The sequence below is a fragment of the Ahaetulla prasina genome, chromosome 2 (genome assembly GCF_028640845.1).
Source record: "Ahaetulla prasina isolate Xishuangbanna chromosome 2, ASM2864084v1, whole genome shotgun sequence".
Classification (NCBI taxonomy): Eukaryota; Metazoa; Chordata; class Lepidosauria; order Squamata; family Colubridae; genus Ahaetulla; species Ahaetulla prasina.
The window spans coordinates 232,602,291-232,621,371 of NC_080540.1; the positions used below are offsets into that span (position 1 = coordinate 232,602,291).

General features: G+C 36.1%; 1 protein-coding gene across 4 annotated transcripts in view; it reads left to right on the forward strand.

Moving 5' to 3' along the window:
- PCSK5 (proprotein convertase subtilisin/kexin type 5) overlaps nt 1–19,081 on the forward strand; it is a 179,784-nt gene that overhangs the window by 40,857 nt on the left and 119,846 nt on the right. For all 4 annotated transcript variants that reach the window (XR_009153591.1, XM_058170467.1, XM_058170466.1 and 1 more), the window contains exon 3: nt 6,276–6,389. Coding sequence is in view for 3 of the 4 variants with exons in the window: in XM_058170467.1 (XP_058026450.1) it covers nt 6,276–6,389 (114 nt within the window). In the remaining variant the exon portion in view is untranslated. The remainder of the gene's footprint in view (nt 1–6,275; nt 6,390–19,081) is intronic.

Here is a 19,081-nt window from a genome sequence, read left to right on the forward strand (position 1 = left end):
TACATCATTAATTAATGAACTGGAAATTGTTGCAGTATAAATTTCATATATGTACTGAATAAAATGCATATGAAATTTGAAAAATAGTCTATACATCTATTTATAATTTCTTTGACATCTTTAATTTAAGGTGAGTTTCTAAGCTAATGCATTTGTTTAGAATGTTTGACTTACAATTTTTAAAATGTGACTCCTTATTATAAACTGTTCTAGAGGGAGCTGTTTCAACAGTTTAAATAGAAAATAAAAATTACATTTCTGAGAAGGTTACATTTTCCTTTACTTCATGATATAACTGCAAGTTTACACATCAAAATTCTGATCAATGGGAAATGGGGACACATAAACCAAAGTTCCCTGTACAGAAGACAAAGCAGAATTTATTTTACGTATTTTAGAATGCAACCTAAACGGGGCTTTCAAGTTTATTTATTGCTAACTACTATGTAACTGATATTTTTTTCTTTCTTGAACATTTTTAAATTCTACATAAAGGATTAATACTGTCCAGTATTTCTCCAGATAATCATAGGGTCTTCGAAGAATGTAAAGGACCTGTGTGATTTACTCCTACCTATTGTTTGAACACATTTTGTACCTTACTTGAATCCACTAGGGAAGTGATGGTGAACCTTTTAGACACCAAGTGCCCAAACTGCACATGCACGCATGCCCAAACTGAAATGCGTACATGCGCGCATGTGCAGCAGAGACCCAAAGACCAGCAGGGAGGCGGAGCATCCCAACAGCGGCAGCATGGCAAGAGGTAAGATCTTTTTCTTTTGTGAACTTCTGTTTCATCGTTTGCAGGGAAACAAGCTCACAAAAGAAACACCATGGAGATCTGACCTGAGGTGACGGCATGCATGCCAGGAGAGAGGGCTCTGGGTGCCACCTCTAGCACACATGCCACAGGTTCGCAGTAGGGCTTAACGGTACTGTATGCAACAAGCTTTAATCACTCTTATTGTGATTAAACCTGTGGTTTTCAGAATTTAAGACGTAATAATTTATTCCAACAGTAAAGTAAAATGTGATATCCTATTAGATCTTTCCCTGATAAAACAGAATATTTTTATATTGGGATTATTGGGAACCGAACCCATTGTCTTTATGAAAAATCATAGAAAAAGAACTGCAAAGAACTGTTACTGGATAGTTACTGGACTTGACGTGTTGCTAAAAGAATTATTTTGAGAATCTTTTCAAATGTTTCAAATATCGAATTAGGACACTTTGTGTTTTTATTTGTATATTTTTCTCTACTCTTCCTTGAAGATATCTTTTGGCTCAGAAATATTCCTAGTTGTCCTTGCATGTGCTCCTATTTGAGATCTCAGAGATAACATTCAAGTGAGGGGTGAAATCCAAAAATTTTCCCTATCGATTCTGTGGGCGTGGCTTGGTGGGTGTGGCAGGGGAAGGATATTGCAAAATCTCCATTCCCACCCCACTCCAGGGGAAGGATACTGCAAAATTCCCATTCTCTCCCCACTCCTGGGGGAAGGATATTGCAAAATCTCCATTCCCACTCCACTCTGGGACCAGCCAGAGGTGGTATTTGCCGGTTCTCTGAACTACTTAAAATTTCTGCTACCGGTTCTCTAGAACCTGTTAGAACCTGCTGGATTTCACCCATTTCAAGCCTAGGGAATGGGAAGGCTACTCGTAAATCTTTATATTTTCCTAAATGTGTAATGGTTTGATTTCGAGGTATCTTTCAGATCAACATTATGGTGAAGCATCCAGACTTCCAATTCTTTTCAGCTTCATTTTCTTTATCCTTTCTCATCCTTCAGGAAATAAATAGTAGGAAGTACAGTAGAACCTCTGGTCACAACCATAATTTGTTCCATAACTTTGGTTGCAACCAGATTTGGTCGTGATCTGAACCTAACCAAAATTAATGGAGCGGCCACACGAGGTCCCTGTTGTTTGGCGTTTACAAAAAATGGCATGGAAGGGGAAATTGGCCATGCCTGTGTTTGATCGCCACCCGAGTATGTGTTCATGACCAGATTCAAAAAATTTGTGAATTTTTTGGTTGGAACCCGATTTGGTCATGGTCAGAAGCATTTGTGACTACAGGTTCTTCTGTACATATAATTTGAAAGAGAAGTACATTTATGTAGTACTGGATCTTTTTTGTACAGATTTAGACTATTCCAAAACATACTTAAGTCAATACATTCTTGATATAACCTGTTGTGTCTTGTCCGCTCTCACCGCAGCCGGGGTCTGCTTATCTGCTCCCGAACACGGAGGAATGTATGCCTCCTGGCCCCAGTCCTGGCTCCATGCCCAGACAAGCTGCAGAGGAGGGGGCCCCTCCCGGTCCCAGCCCTGGCTCCATGCCCAAGCAGGCTGCAGAGGAGGGAGCATCCCCCAGCCCCAGCCCTGGCTCCATGCCCAGGCAAACGGAGCAGCTAGACCCCTCCCCCTCCTCCACAGCATGTGAGCCTGAGGAAAGTTTACTTCCAACATCTGATTGGAGTGACCCTCGCATCAGAAGACTGGATAGGCGGAGGCAACGGAAGGGAGGGGCAGGCCTTAATGAGTGCTGAGTCATGGAGCCACACCCCATGGCCTATATAAAGGATCTGCTTTCTGGCAGTCTCTGAGTCAGGCAAAGTCGAACTTATCTTGCTGAAGTCACTTTCTGGTCTCCTGCCTGCTCTGAGGACTTTGCTAGGACTTTGGGCAGAGCTGCAGAGGCAAGCCTGATTCAGATTTCCCTGACCCGGCCGTCAGCGGAGGAGTGGGACACGAAATAACCCAAAGAAATGCTCAGCCACCCTAGATCAAAATACTTTTTGTGTTTGTTTATATATATATATGGTAAGGTAAAAGTTCCCCTCGCACATACGTGCTAGTCGTTGCCGACTCTAGGGGGTGGTGCTCATCTCCATTTCAAAGCCGAAGAGCTAGCACTGTCCGAAGACATCTCCGTGGTCATGTGGCCGGCATGACTCAATGCCAAAGGCGCACGGAACCCTGTTACCTTCCCACCAAAGGTGGTCCCTATTTTTTCTACTTGCATTTTTACGTGCTTTCGAAACTGCTAGGTTGGCAGAAGTTGGGACAAGTAACGGGAGCTCACCCCGTTACATGGCAGCACTAGGGATTTGAACTGCTGAGCTGCCAACCTTTCGATCGACAAGCTCAATGTCCTAGCCCCTGAGCCACCGCGTTCCTTTTATATATTCTGCCTTTTAATAGGTGAGTACACAAGCCACCTAATAAAGTATAGAAACCAAAAAGCAGATACAAAAAGTTAAAAACACAAGTCAAAATTAACATTATAATAGGTACTAACATATTTTAATAATTAAAGCCTGGGAAAGAGAGGAGTCTTGACAGATTTCCTAAATACTGAGGGAGTTAAAGCCAAATTCAACTCACAGAGCAGGGCGTTCTATTAGCTGGGAGCAAAGCAGGCTCTCTGATGTGCCAAAAAGTCAGGCATCGGTATAAGAGACATATTCTAAAAGCTTCTCTGGCAAATAAGAACATCCGCACAGCTTTGCAATCCCTTAGATCAAAGTTTTCAAAGTTATGGCCCATGTGCAGATTCCACATGATTTTCTGTGGCAATAGTATTTTGCCAGTAGGCATAATGCCTAGTAAGCCAGGATATTGAGTGCAACACTGGAAAAAGTATCAGTGGCCTGGCAGCTCATTGGTGAACCTGATAAGTCTTCCATAGGTGTGATCTTGAAGTTTCTCATTCTGAGGAGTCCCTCATTCTGGGAACCTTCACCCATTCTCACATTCCATGGCAGATACTGTTTCTGATGCAGCATTTTGACAGAGATAGCAAAGAGTTGAGAATGGGCCAGGGGAGATATTCTGGAAGCACTAGTTGCCCAAAGTGAGAAGGAAGCTTGGATGCCACTTGAGCAGAGTCTGCTATAATGAATGACTCAATGATTTATGCTGTAATCTGGTAGTCTTTTGGTCCCAAAGAGGCACTGTAGTTTTGCTCCAGTATTTGTCTGCCCATAGTTTAAATTAGTTTATTAGGTGCTTGAATGCTTACCATGTTTATTTGATCATGGATAATGGCATTTTAATTTCTTTGTTATTCTTTGTTATTTCGTTGTAACTTACCCTAAATCTATCATGATGGGTTAGAAACATTCTACAATAAATAGATTATAATTATAAAATAGATTTATAATTAATAAACCAAACATTGATGTTCTAATTAAGTTTTGCTGCTATAAATAACCAAAATAAAATTGCTTTTTTGTAATCTGATTTGCAATGTTTACCATTGTTATTTTTAACTTAATACATCTATGATCAATAGCATACCATGATAATCTTCATTTTCTTCATTTGTTTTACTTTCTAAACACTTTTGTATCAATGTATAAAATAGTATTGTGCTCTTGACCTAATGACCTTGTTGTTGCTCTTGCCCTCTGGAATATCTTGGCCCCAACCCTCCTATCCTTTCATAAGGGCCCACCCCATAATTAATTAATTAATTAATTAATTAATTAATTAATTAATTAATGTTTTGCATGAGCACAATAAGATTTTCCTGGAATTTGCTCTCTGTTTAATGAAGCACATACTGACAGCACTGAATGATCCTAAACATTATTTTGGTAGAACGTGAAATTAAGAATATCGTACAATTGTTTTCATACTCTATTATATCTCTTTTCTTTGGTATTGGTATGTAGATTGATCTCTTCCAATCTGTTGGCCATTGTGTTATTGTTCAGATTTGCTGGCATAGCCTGGTTGGAACATTTACTGATTCATCTTCTGTTGTTTGCCATATTTCTATGGATAATTCTATAAAATTCTGTAACTTTCCAAAATGGTAATGACCAGAATTAGAAAGCTTCATCTTCTAATACTAGAGGTTCTTCTAAGTAGGAAAAATCTTCTGAAGTATCTTGGATGTTGATATTTCTATAGTATATAATTTCAGGACACCTTCCCCATTGTTATTTCTTTTATGTAATTAAGGTATGAATAGTACTAATCAGTTTAGGAAGAGCCACAACCTATGCTGAACCCTTAATGGTACAAAGACATCAAACCCTGTGTCAACCAAATTCAAACCCTGTGTCAACCAAATTCCAGGAATATTTCCAGATATGCTGTTGAGGGGGAATGCAACCCCATCCTAAACATTTCAGTTTCTCAATCCATTTTTCTGGTTATCACTAGCATAACTTCCAAACCTTATAAAAACTAATTTTACAACATCTACTGCTCCCATAACTCTTCATGATTAACATCACTCCAGCAGGTAATTTGATTAGAGCCCAACAATATGATTATATGATGATTTTGGCAATAAAAAGAGGAGTTGATTGCCTTCCTCTATCTTTTTTCCATTTTGTCATCCCATAAATTCTTATTCCTGGAATGGTTTTCATTCTATACATTTAATATTGGCTCTGGCTTAAATAAAAATTGACTGATTGATCGTTCTCCTAATCATTCCCACTGTCTTTTTCTGGAATGTTTCAGGTTTAGCAATTTTTAATATAGAATAATGGCATTGAGAAACCAAACCTTTTTAAATGAAACTCAAGTGAGATAAAGTAAATTCATAAAAAATTGTTTGATCTTTTAATAGTAAGGTAAAGGTAAAGGTTCCCCTTGCACATACGTGCTAGTCATTGCCGACTCTAGGGGACGGTGCTCATCTCCGTTTCAAAGTCGAAGAGCCAGCACTGTCCAAAGACGTCTCCGTGGTCATGTGGCCAGCATGACTCAACGCCAAAGGCGCACGGAATGCTGTTACCTTCCCACCAAGGTGGTCCCTATTTTTTCTACTTGCATTTTTACGTGCTTTCGAAACTGCTAGGCTGGCAGAAGCTGGGACAAGTAACGGGAGCTCACCCCGTTACACGGCAGCACTAGGGATTTGAACCGCTGAGCTGCCGACCTTTCGATCAACAAACTCAACGTCCTAGCCCCTGAGCCACCGCGCCCCCATTCTTTTAATGGTAGATCTTGTTATTTAGGTATTCTATCTTCACTCTTTTTATTTTATTTCATTTCCTTTATGTTTTATCATGTATAGGTAATAAACAAGCATCAAAAACAAATATTCTTGAGAAGCATTTTTGCAGAATGTTTTAAGTTGCTATGATAATTATCCAGAACTATTTTTTAAAATATGTCAAATAAACTAGCGATACCTATCTTCAGATGCTGTTTATATTCAGCATTGTACTAACTATTCACTGTGTTTTTAAATATACAAGATATTGTTTTGATATGGGTTTTTTTGTTTTTAACAGGTAGAATGGATAGAACAGCAAATTGTAAAAATAAGAAGAAAGAGAGATTACAAACCTGGTATCATCCAATCCATGTATTTTAATGATCCTAAATGGCAAAGTATGTGGTACATGGTAAGTCATATAGGCTAATATTTGCACAGAAATCTGTCATATTAAACATACCTGTCTTCATGCAACTTGTTTAGTAATAGTAATAAGTATTTGAAACCAAAACATTTGATGTTGCCAAAGTGAAATGTACTCTTATAGTCCTGTAAATAAAATGTTATCATGGTAATTGCATTTTGAATATCTATTTAATATTTCTAACCAAAATTGCTTTTATTTGTTATAATACATTTAAGTACTGCTTATCTCAAAAAGGAATATACTTAATTTATCAAGCGTTTTTCTATAGTAAATCTGGCAGCTAAGGACCAAAACTGAATTTGTTTTTTATATTACAATACTTTTACATCCTGTGATATATGGGTAATGAAGTTAAATTAAATATTAAAGATTGTTATGTAATTTTTACAATTTCCTCAAAAATGTCTAAATCAAATGAGCAACAAAATGTGCATTATATTTAATTAATAGATTATACTAGATCAGGGTTGTTGTTTTTCTTTCCAAAATTATGTGTGATTTGGGGGAATTGGATGAGCTTACACTTGCTGATTAGATTAAAAGAGGCTGATGACAAAAAATAGAATAAGGTGCAAGCAGAAGTATTTTTATCACTTCTTCCAGACATCAATTCAGTCCTCTTTCTCTTCTGAATGATTTGTACATTTCATGTCCTCAATATATGAGAGTAGTCTACAGTATAGTTGCCTAGTTGTAACTAGACTTAATCACCATGTTATTTTCTAAATCTTATCTGTCTCTTCTTATGTGCAAGCAACCAGCCTCAGAAGAACTTCTTTATAAAAGTTATTCTCTTAATCATTTCCTTTTCCATTCTTTAACACTATCTGCTGTCCAACAATTGTTACTCCATCCTGATTTTCTTCATTTCGAGGGGAGAAGGAGTACTGGAAGGGAAATTGGGGAATGCCCATATCTACTTTATGCTTATGTGCCTGGTGATGGCTTGTGTGTGAAGAATGGAAGATATATGAACATGTGGATCAATTAATTTTGTAAATGGGATGTCTTATTTTACAGAGAGTTAATTGTATTTAGTAGTTACTGATTCAATGTATTAAAAAATATCTTTTATCTTGGCCTAAACTTATTTTGGAAAGTGGTTTATGCTGGTTTACAGGCATACATTCACACATGCACACACACATACACACTGACAAATTTATATGAATGTTGCACTTATTAAGTAGGGGTCAGTAGTCTCCAGACTGGTTTCAGCTACAGTTGACAACCCTAGGTTGACAGGATGAGGAAGCTGGGAATTATATAGGATTTTTGGGGGGTCCATTCTTTCATTTTGCAGATATAATCTTAAACTCAATGACATTCTTTTGAATACAAGTATCACCATTTGATTATAACTTTGCAGATGAATTAAGAAAGTTTCTCAAACAAACAAATCTAAATCTGAGATTTATTTGGTCCAGCACTGTTTGATTAGTTCTTGCAGTTTATGTTATTTTTATCAACTATCTCTAAATCCCTAATTTGGAATATTGCTTGGATGCAAAAAGGGATTGGAAGAAGGGGAGCAAAAAAACAACAACACAAAAAACCAAAAACACCCTGTGCTAATAAGAGAGAAGTTATATTTTTAAGTGTGGAACCTAATCCTGGTTTGAAGTTATAGCATGTTCTAACTTGGATAGCACTGTTTTTGAAAAATAAAACATGTCACTTGAGGGATGTTTTGATATTTAGTGATGGATAATAGGCAACAATGGCAACTAAAAGTTTCATTGCACATACATGTCTTCATGAAGGTATGATGTGCCTTCATGTGGTTCTCCAGCTGTTTACTTCTGTGGGAAACTGGAATAAAGTCAAATCACTTTTTTGCATGTTGTTCCACAATATTCTTTACATTCATAACCGGTTCAGTTATGACTTCTATATCTGCTCTATAAGAATTTCTTTCTAATTTCTGTACCTTCCAATTTTCTTGCATTGTTTTTGTTCTTTTGTCTTGATATTTTTAAGTTCCAACATCTTTAGCGCCTTTTTATATATAAAAATAAAACTATTGGGAAGAACGGAAACCAAATAACAAATAAAAAGCAGTGGTTATTCTTGCATCTTTGAATGAACAATAATTAAATATCCTTGAAAGAAGTAATACTTATTCCATAACAAAAGGCTTTTGTGGATAAATATAAGTAATAAAATATGAAAGTGTATCTTTTTTAATTAGATTAATGAATAACTTGGCAATGATGATAAACTATTACCCTTAACCCCAGAATAGCTCTACTTTTACTGTTGAATTCGGATTTTTAAAAATTCACACTTTCAAATTCTTTTCTCTTTGTAATTAGATCCTTTATGCTACCTTTATGTTTTTTCTGCCATCCAATGACCTGAAATGCTTAAAAACTTTGAAAATTATCATTATTAGAGTTTTATCTAATTTTATCTAAATGATTAACCTCATTGGTTATTAAACCAATGAGCTTAATCATTTTCTTGTTCTGATATCATGTATCATGTACAAATATCATGTAGCTATATCATACTTTTTCTTTTTCTTTTTAAACAAATCTTATTCATTTGAATATTTTTAGGATCAAACACAAAAGAAGTTTCTCATTCAAATGAAGAAATTTTTAAGAGGGTTTTGAATGCAAGTTTATGTGGATACTGCATACAAATAGACATGGCATTTTGCAATCCTAATATTTCCTTCCTTCGTTTATAACCTGCTTTAGTTCTAACAAAATCTGACAACTAAATCAGGTTAAAAGTTGCATCCACATAATTAAAGTAATACAATTAAAAACCAACATCTTTATACATTTTCTTGAGGAAGCAATAGATAGCCAGATGTCATCAGCCTATGATCCTAGCCACTATTACTATCATATTATATAACATGGAATGAGCCCCTGAAGCATTCTACACTGGATTTTCTAGGGCAGGGGTCAGCAACCCATGGCTCTGGAGCCTCATGTGGCTCTTTCATCCCTGCTGCGGCTCCCTGTCACCAGTCGGCTCCACAATTGATAGGGCTTTCGATTAGGACAGGTAGATGAAAAAGGACGCTGCACTAGGAGGAGACTCTATGGTAGGGGAATCGGACTTCCGGTCGGCTCTAGAATTGGATGGGGGGCCTCCGGTTAGGACCTTTGTGGCTCTTTGAGAGTTTAAGGTTGACGACCTCTGTCCTAGGGGATTTTTTTTTTTGTTTACATTTATATCTTGCCCTTCTCCGAAGACTCAGGGCGGCTTACAGTGTATAAGGCAATAGTCTCATTCTATTTGTATATTTTTACAAAGTCAACTTATTGCCCCCCCAACAATCTGGGTCCTCATTTTACCTACCTTATAAAGGATGGAAGGCTGAGTCAACCTTGGGCCGGGCTTGAACCTGCAGTAATTGCAGGCTGCTGTGTTCTAATAACAGGCTTCTTACAGCCTGAGCTATCACGGATTGAGTGTTGAAAACCCACTGATTAGAACCACCTACTACAATAAAAGTAGAACCATTATAAGACAAATGTTCCCATCTTCAAATCCCTTCAGATGACTCCAGAGATATTCCATTATCCATAAATTGAACACTTCCAATAGGTCCTGGGATACACTCATCTTAACTGGGTCCTGATGAAAGTCATTGACCAGAGTGACCAATGCCATTTCTGTCCCATAACCAGGAAAAGATGAAAAAGATCCAGAAACTTTATTTCTAGTGTAGATAATTTACAATTACAATTATAGCTACACTAACTAGGAAGAGAAGTTGGAAACAAGGTAAACATTATCAAAAAGAACTTGGGCAGAAAGGACTTTAAAACAGCTTTGCAGAACTCTCAGATGTGGTTGCCCAAAGCCCGCCTCACACCAAACCATCCGAAGAAGCCAGGAAGCACATGGCTTGATCTTATAGAGGGAAGAATTCAGCTTGTCGTCTTATTCAGTTTTCACAAAGTCAGAATAATCTAAATTAGAACATAAGAAGCCAATTCTATTACTCTGGCTGCTATCCAACCCAGAATGAATATAAGCAAATTTATTTGTTGTGCTATAGACATTTTATCATTTCCATTTTTCCACTTAAAACAAGGATGTCCAAACTTGGCCCCTTGAAAAGTGGTGGACTTCAACTCCCAGAATTCCTCAGCCAGCAACTTGCTCATGTTTATAGCTCATGCTGGCTAGGGAATTCTGGGAGTTGAAGTCCACCACTCTTCAAGGGGCCAAGTTTGGACATCCCTGACATAAAAGATCTCAGTCCTGCTAAACAGTGCTTTTGAACAGGAATGCACAGATGCAATCTGCTTTTTCCTGATCTTTAGACATGAGCTCTTAACAGTCATCAGTTGTTTCTTTTTTCTTTTTCTGCCTTTGGTTCTTTTAAATTGCTTCATATCTCTCCACTGCTCAGTAAACCAAAGAGCTGCATTGGATTTCCTGGCATATGTTTTGCGGCAGCAATGCAATTCCCTCCCTCCCACCTCTGTATTTCCCTGGAATTTTAAGAACATAGTGCTCTTTTCAGGGACATCTCAGTGAAAACTGTATTAACTCCCAGATTGGTTCCATGGAGCTCTACAACCCTACGTCCTTGTCCTTATTCTCATCCTCTTCCCGATTTTTCATAATCTCCATTTTCATCATGTACTTTGCAACCCATCTGCTGCCTGCAGTCTCCCACTTTTGTTTTCTCATTGTCCCTTTTACTTTTGCAGTCTCTTCATTTTTAATCTTTCCATTTCCTCTGTACAACTAACAAAATATCCCCAAAGCAAAAGCTTGTACTAACATGCTAAAACTAATCCTGGATCTAGCAGACTAATTAGGAATTATTTCTTCATCTCTCATATGCCTAGAGTAATGGAAAGGGAAAAGGGGACAGTAAAGGATAGAGTTTATGCCTAATCTCCATAAATCATGGCATAGGATCAGTAAAAAAAGATATCTGCATCTAGTCACTGGTTGTTCACCCATCATATTAGGGTATCATATGCTAGCTCAGTTTTGATTTAATATGATATTCCAACTGATTTGTAACCAATGATTACCTTATTAATCATCTTTTTAAACTGCTTTTCACTTGAAAATATTGAAGTATCTTAGAATGATACAACAAAATATAGTAAAACTACTACATGTTCTACATCGGGCTACCCCTAAAGAGCATTCGGAAACTTCAGCTGGTGCAGAACATGGCTTCACGGCAAGGTTAGGTTTCACTTCCTTTGCTACCAGTTCACATGCTCAGAGTGTATTTGATGACGTCCAGGAGATGGGCAGACCCTCCCGCGGATGCTGCTACCATTTCACCTGAACCGGGGCGAACCAGTAGCAACCTACCACTGGAATATCCTCCATTGGAAATTAGAATGACCCCAACCCAGTTAGTCTTTTGTAAGGCTTGGTTGTGTTCCCAAGTCTGGGGTGTTGAATGTGTCAAGGGTTCTGTTTCCTGGCTTTATTGTCAACTGACCAAATATCTCAGCTGCAGTGTATATTTATTTTTGGATGTTTTTTAGTGTTCTAAACTATTTTTATTGTTCGGATAGTCTTCGACTTACAATCATACATCTAGTGACCATTCAAAGTTACAACAGCACTGAAAAAAATGACTTATTATAGTTTTTCCCACTTACAACCACTGCAGCATCCCCCACGGTCACACAATCAAAATTCAGACACTTGGCAACTGGTAGGTGACTGTTGCAGTAGCCCAGGGGTCATGTGATCACCTTTTGCATCTTTCTGACAAGCAACATCAACGGGGAATTATTGCCATTCACTTAATAGTCATGTTACTAACTTAACAACTGCAGGTTGTAAAATGGAGCAAAACTTAAGAACTTAGCAATAGAAATTTTGGCCTCAATTGTGGTCTTAAACAAGGACTACCCATACAATAAAAACAGTAAAAACATGTTTTAATTGTAAGCCAAAGTCATTGATTGAAATGGATGGCTATAGAGCTTGAATAAATAAATAAAACATATTGAAATAATGCAATATAAAAATAATTTTTCAATTATTCAGCAATTTCAAAACTAAACCATGATTAGTACAGATAATAAAATCAAGGGAAGACCTGAAGAAAGTGTAATTGCTAGTGGAAGGGTGCCCCCTAAGTGGGGGATCACTGAAATGTAGAGTGTAAATCAGGCCGCTACACTTTATTGGGATGTACAAATATATTGACTTTATAAACTTGTGAAGTGAGTTTGGTTGAAAGTTCTTAAAAGCAAAATTTGTCTGCTTGTACATTTTATTATGTTCAACAAGTCATACTGCTTCAAAACTTCCAATGGGAAGTAATGAAAAGTTTTACACACTACTACTACTATATACCATTTAGTTACTACTAATATATAATGAAAAATAATTAATTGCTGAACTGATCAAGTTTAAATATGTCACAAAATAAACTAATTAGTTACAGGTATAGAAATCATTGACTGGAATTAATCATTAATCCTATTAGCTATCAGTAAAAGCTACACCATTAGCCAAACACCATTATTCATTTTTGAGGATGAAATGAAATGGACGAAATATTGCAAACAAATATATGTGGTGGTGAAATGTAAATCAGAACATCATCAGAAATGCTACAACTCACATATTTAATCAAACATCAGGATATAAGCACAAGAATGGTATTTGCACGATAACATAATTCCCACGCATTGGCATTTTGATGTCACTGCAGTTGGTTATGGACAGTGCAGAGTAAATATACCTAATTATCCAACTTGCCAGCTGGCAAAGGGTAAAGGACATGATTGTGTTATATAGGATTTATAGGTTTCAGCATGAAACTATTAAATTGACTGAATCCTGAGTTCAGGGGCCCAATATGTACAAATTCGATGTTCCATGAAATGAAACATGACCCAGAACATATAGTCATATACTTTCATGTATGTTTCAGTCCATTTAAGAAGTGCCCAAAAGAGCCATAGTTTATTGTGTTATTTAAGCAATCATGGTAATCTGATTCACACAAAATGGTGAAGGGTCTACTGTAAACTGGGTCAAATATTAAGTCAAAATCAAAAATTGTGGTAATTGGAACCCATCAATAGTGTCTTTCAGTTTTCTTTTCTTTTTTTGCAATGAAACTAATTTTTTGATCACAAGGAATTTTTAATCATGATATTTTAAGGGAAAAGTATTATGTCCTTTACTAGAAATTGAGCTTGATCTGTTTAATGAAGTAATTATATATTACAGGCATTATCTAATCAAAAACAAAATATTTAATCCATGCGTCCCTTTTACTGAGTTTAAAATAATTACTTGAGAATGGTCAGGTTACAGCTTCTCCGAAGCATCTATTTTATTTTATCTTTTATTTAGTATTGGTAGAAAGTAGAGAACAACAAAATGTGTCAATTATGAGTTTTAGGTGCTAGTTAATTGGTGACAAGAAGCTTTAATTTCCTGAATGGTGCTTCTGATTTTATATCTTGTATCATTTGGTCCAATTCAGGGTTACTCACTTTCTAAATCTTATTGTTATACTGTACATCTCTAGTTTTCAATTGTATTGTATGGATTTCTTAAATTATTTTAAAGGAAAATTCTTAATTTTTATTTCAAAACGTATGAAGCTTTGTTTGTTATTCAAAAGCACATGTAAAGTAAAACATTAAAACAAAGACGTGCTATCTTTTTTGTTAATTGGCAATATTGCTTGCATTTTTATTCATTGATGTTCTATAAATAACTGTAAAGACTGTTCATGTCTTTTCATATGGAGTTGCATTTGGTGATATCCCACAACTGCAAAGTAAATTATTTTTATTGACCCTAGATACTAAGATACGAAATCTAGCAATGATATTTTTTTTATTTGCTTCTCAAGAATACTATCACCTCCCCAAAGACTCCTTCCTCCAAGTGTTGCATCAAAATATCAATATATATATTGTTCGCTTACTACTGTTGATTTTGTTACAGCAAAATAATTTATTTATACTTTATAAAATAACTTGTTTATTCTGCATTGGTAGGCAAAATGTCAGAATTTTCAGGGAGTTTTTTTATCTTTATGTTTCTAAGTCAGATATCAATACCCTTTAGGTTCATGTGTGTCTCTAACAAATAAAAATCATACATATATAATATTTTAAATTTCTAACAGCAGCAGCAAAAATGTCTTCTTTAGTATGCAATGAGATTTGTAAAAAAAAAGATTGATGTTACTATTATAGATATGTGACCATTCATGTTACATTCTAAGATACTGTCTGTTTTCTTACTATAGAAATGTGAGAGTTTACGTTATATTCCAGGGGCCTCCAACCTTGGCAAATTTAAGACTTGTGGACTTCAACTCCCAGCAAAGCTGGCTGAGGAATTTTGGGACCTGAAGTCCACAAGTCTTAAACTTGCCAAGGTTGGAGACCCCTGTTCTATGCTATTGGCTAATACTGTTGACTAAGAAGCATATCTGGTGGGGCTCAGAAGGAGAGGTTTTTCCTTCCTCTAGAGATTATATGGACCCCAACCTTGCTGGCCTTAAATACCTAATTTTGTATTTGAGCCCTGGGCTCTAGGTGTGGGAATGAACCTGTTTCCTAGCAGAATTAATGGCTGTGATTTTTTCCCCTGGCTGCTCTATATTTTAATTTGTTTGATAAGTAGTATTTTTATTTATTTTTAATAATATAATCTGACTAGAGTTATTTGTTTGAGATGGGCAACCTATCAGTCAAATAAATCAGTAAATAACCATTCATTTTGAAATCATATGTCATATACAGTGCCACTATAAATGAGACATTTAACTAGCTGTTCTTAATGTTCTATTGTTATCACCAACTTGTCCAATGGCATTCATAGTGTTCTCTCCTTCTGTTTTTCCAAGCAACCATCCTATGACATGGGTGAAAGAGAGTTACTGGCTCAAATTCATCCAGTGAGATCCCACGGCAGAGTGTGGACTAGAACTTTATCTTCCAGTTTCTGGGCCATGCTTTTATCATTGGTTTTATTTCTCCCCCATGGTTTAAAGACAGGGAAGATAATAAAGTGATTCTTTAATATGCAGGCAATTTAAAATGAGTGTTCCATTATTGTTATATGTTTTTTTTATTTTTAATCTATTTATTTTTGTTTATTTTTATCACAGTAATGTATATTTTTATTATCACAATTGTAGTGCTTTTTATTTGTTATATTTCACTAATAACAATAAAAAATATGTAGGCAATCTCTTTTGCCACAATAAGATCTTTAAAATCTCAATTAAAATTTGAAAGAAAGAGAATATTTCAGCGATTTTCTCAAACAAAAAGCAATCGAATTATGGAACTTATTTAATGAATAATAGGGCTTTCCATAGAGACAATGCTATTTACTTACAAATAGATGTATAAAGGAAGTTGACATGCAAGTTTTATGTTTATCCAGGTAGCGTCATCTTTGCCAGTAAAGTTAAAAATAGGGTTGGGGGTTGAATCTATTGTCTACTATAGTGATTAGAGCATTTGTTGCTCTTCAGGCATGACAAAAGCCACCAGCTGAAAGATGGAATTCTAAAGTCAAAACCAGCATAAGGCATTGTCAAACCTCAAGGTTTGAGGTTTCTACCTCTACTCTCTTGGCATGACTAAAACATTTAGACAAATTTGGATGCCAGATCCTTAAAAACTTCCAAAGTAAAATTGAAGACAATTGCATGACCAAAATAAAGGTGCTATGAAGTCTGGTTATTGTAAAGGAATCTAGAGATGGGGAAGATTGTTTAGTAAGAGATGAGACAGACAGAAATTGAACAGACTTTCAACATTCTGTTATTAAACCTTACTATAAGGAAGAACATTCCTGAAGTCTCTGCAATGTCTGTTTCTTGACCTGGCCTATCTCAAAGGTTGTCTGAATTTAGCAGTGCAAGAAAAGGATAGAGGGCAAAGCTTTATGAGAAATGAATGCAGATTCTAACCACAGATAAGAAAGGTCAAGGAAAGATATCTCAATGTGGAAAGTCACCAAAAAATAATAAGATGGAAAATGGAAATGCAAAAAATAACAGAAAAATAGATGGGTAAGGTGGATTACTCAAGAGTAATTATGGGGAAAATTAAGAAGCAAATTACATTCAAAGAAGATGGAAAAATTCAGAAACTCTTTACAAGTGGATTATAGAAATATTTGTAGATAGAGAATACATTCAGGAAGAAAATACTAGATACTGGGAAACAAGAGGCAACTGACCACCTGTCAAACAGGAAAGTACCAGAGACAGATGAGATACCCACTGAACTTTTGAAAGGTACAAGGAAGGGTCAAAGTGACAAAACTTCCATTTTACTAAATATGGAACAAGACTGTGTGACCTAATTTTAAGCTTATTTACTTATGTAGAATTATGTACTAATTATACACAGAAGTAAAGTTTTGCTTAAGATGTAATGATGAAGAAAACAGTCATAAGAGAGAAGAAAGTTAAATGAATAGCCTGGTTTAAGAGACATAAAATATGGTGAGCATAAGATGTATAATGCAGACAGCAAATGAATTCAAGTGGTAGGTTAGTCTATATATTTTATCAACTACAGCAAGGCTTTTGATTATGTACAGTAGTTCATGCCTGGATGTGGAATATACTATGACAAGTGGATATGTCAGAATACCTGATTGTTTTTTCTGAAGAATATTTACAATGAACAAGAAACTATTATATGAATTAAGTTTGGATAAAACAAATAAGGAAAAGCATAAAACAGGGCTGCTTATTGTTTTCTTACCCTTTTAATCTGTATGAAAACGTAATTTAAAAATGGCATCAATGGAACATCTGATCTATAGAGTCAAACTTGGAAGATGAAATACTAATAATTTGAGATATATGGGCAACATCACTTCATTAATGAAAGTAACGAAGAGTTAGAAGATTTAATTATAAAAGTAAAATATAGAGTAAAACATCTGTGTTAATATTAAATATTAGGAAGACAAAAATAATGTCAGCCAGTGAATTTACCATTGATGATAAAAAAGAGAAGGTAGCCTTGTTGTATTCAACTAGACCATGCAGTAGAAATATAAAGAGGAAATTATTCCCAGAGAAGAAAACAGTGGCAAATTTAGACAGGTTTATGAAGAATAAGGCTACTTCCATGCCACTACAAAACTACTGAAAGTCTTTCCAGTAGTAATATCTGGCTGTGTAAACTGGATATTAGAATCGAAAGCAAATAATTTCAGATTATGGAATTCAAGATGTTACTAACAGTAGCATGAATTGCAATGAGGAGCCAATCAATCAGTAACAAAATAAAAGACAATTGCTCTCTATTTGGTTATGTGATGCACGTGGAATAACTCTACTTCCTAACAAACAGGAAGCAGCAGGTGAAGCTAAGCAAGATCACATCAAATACCTGTACAATTAGCACAGGCCCCCCCAAGGCTGTGTGCTCTCCCCACTTCTCTTCTCTCTGTATACCAATGACTGCATCTCCAACGATCCATCTGTTAAGCTACTGAAGTTCGCAGATGACACAACAGTGATTGGTCTCATTCAAGACAATGACGAATCCGCATATAGACGAGAGGTCAAACGACTAGCCTTGTGGTGCAACCAAAACAATCTGGAACTGAACACACTCAAAACCGTAGAAATGGTGGTAGACTTTAGGAGAAACCCTTCCATACTTCCACCTTTCACAATACTAGACAACACAGTATCAACAGTAGAAACCTTCAAATTTCTAGGTTCTATCATATCGCAAGATCTAAAATGGACAGCTAACATCAAAAACATCATTAAAAAAGGACAACAAAGAATGTTCTTTCTGCGCCAACTCAGTAAGCTCAAACTGCCCAAGGAGCTGCTGATTCAGTTCTACAGAGGAATTATTGAGTCTGTCATTTGCACCTCTATAACTGTCTGGTTCGGTTCTGCAACCCCACAAGAAAAACACAGACTTCAGAGAATAATTAGAACTGCAGAAAAAATAATTGCTACCAACCTGCCTTCCATTGAGGACCTGTATACTGCACGAATCAAGAAGAGAGCCGTGAAAATATTTACAGACCCCTCGCATCCTGGACATAAACTGTTTCAACTCCTACCCTCAAAACGACGCTATAGAGCACTGCACACCAGAACAACTAGACACAAGAACAGTTTTTCCCCGAAGGCCATCACTCTGCTAAACAAATAATTCCATCAACACTGTCAAACTATTTACTGAATCTGCACTACTATTAATCTTCTCATAGTTCCCATCACCAATCTCTTTCCATTTATGACTGTATGACTATAACTTGTTGCTGGCAATCCTTATGATTTATATTGATATATTGACCATCAATTGTGTTGTAAATGTTGTACCTTGATGAACGTATCTTTTCTTTTATGTACACTGAGAGCATATGCACCAAGACAAATTCCTTGTGTGTCCAATCACACTTGGCCAATAAAAATTCTATTCTATTCTATTCTATTCTACTTGATGATATTAAGGCAGGGCTGTCAAAGTCCAGCAGGCTGGATGCATCACACACTGGCCACACCCACGGCCAGTTTAGCAAAGGAAGGAAGTCCCAACATGTCACATGACGACACCGTGACAATGTGAATTTGACACCCCTGTATTAAGGGGAAAAGAATACTAAAGAAAAAACAATAGATAAAGCAGGTGATCAGAATCAAGGATATCATTGGAATGTGCTTTCCCAAGCTATGAATATGATCA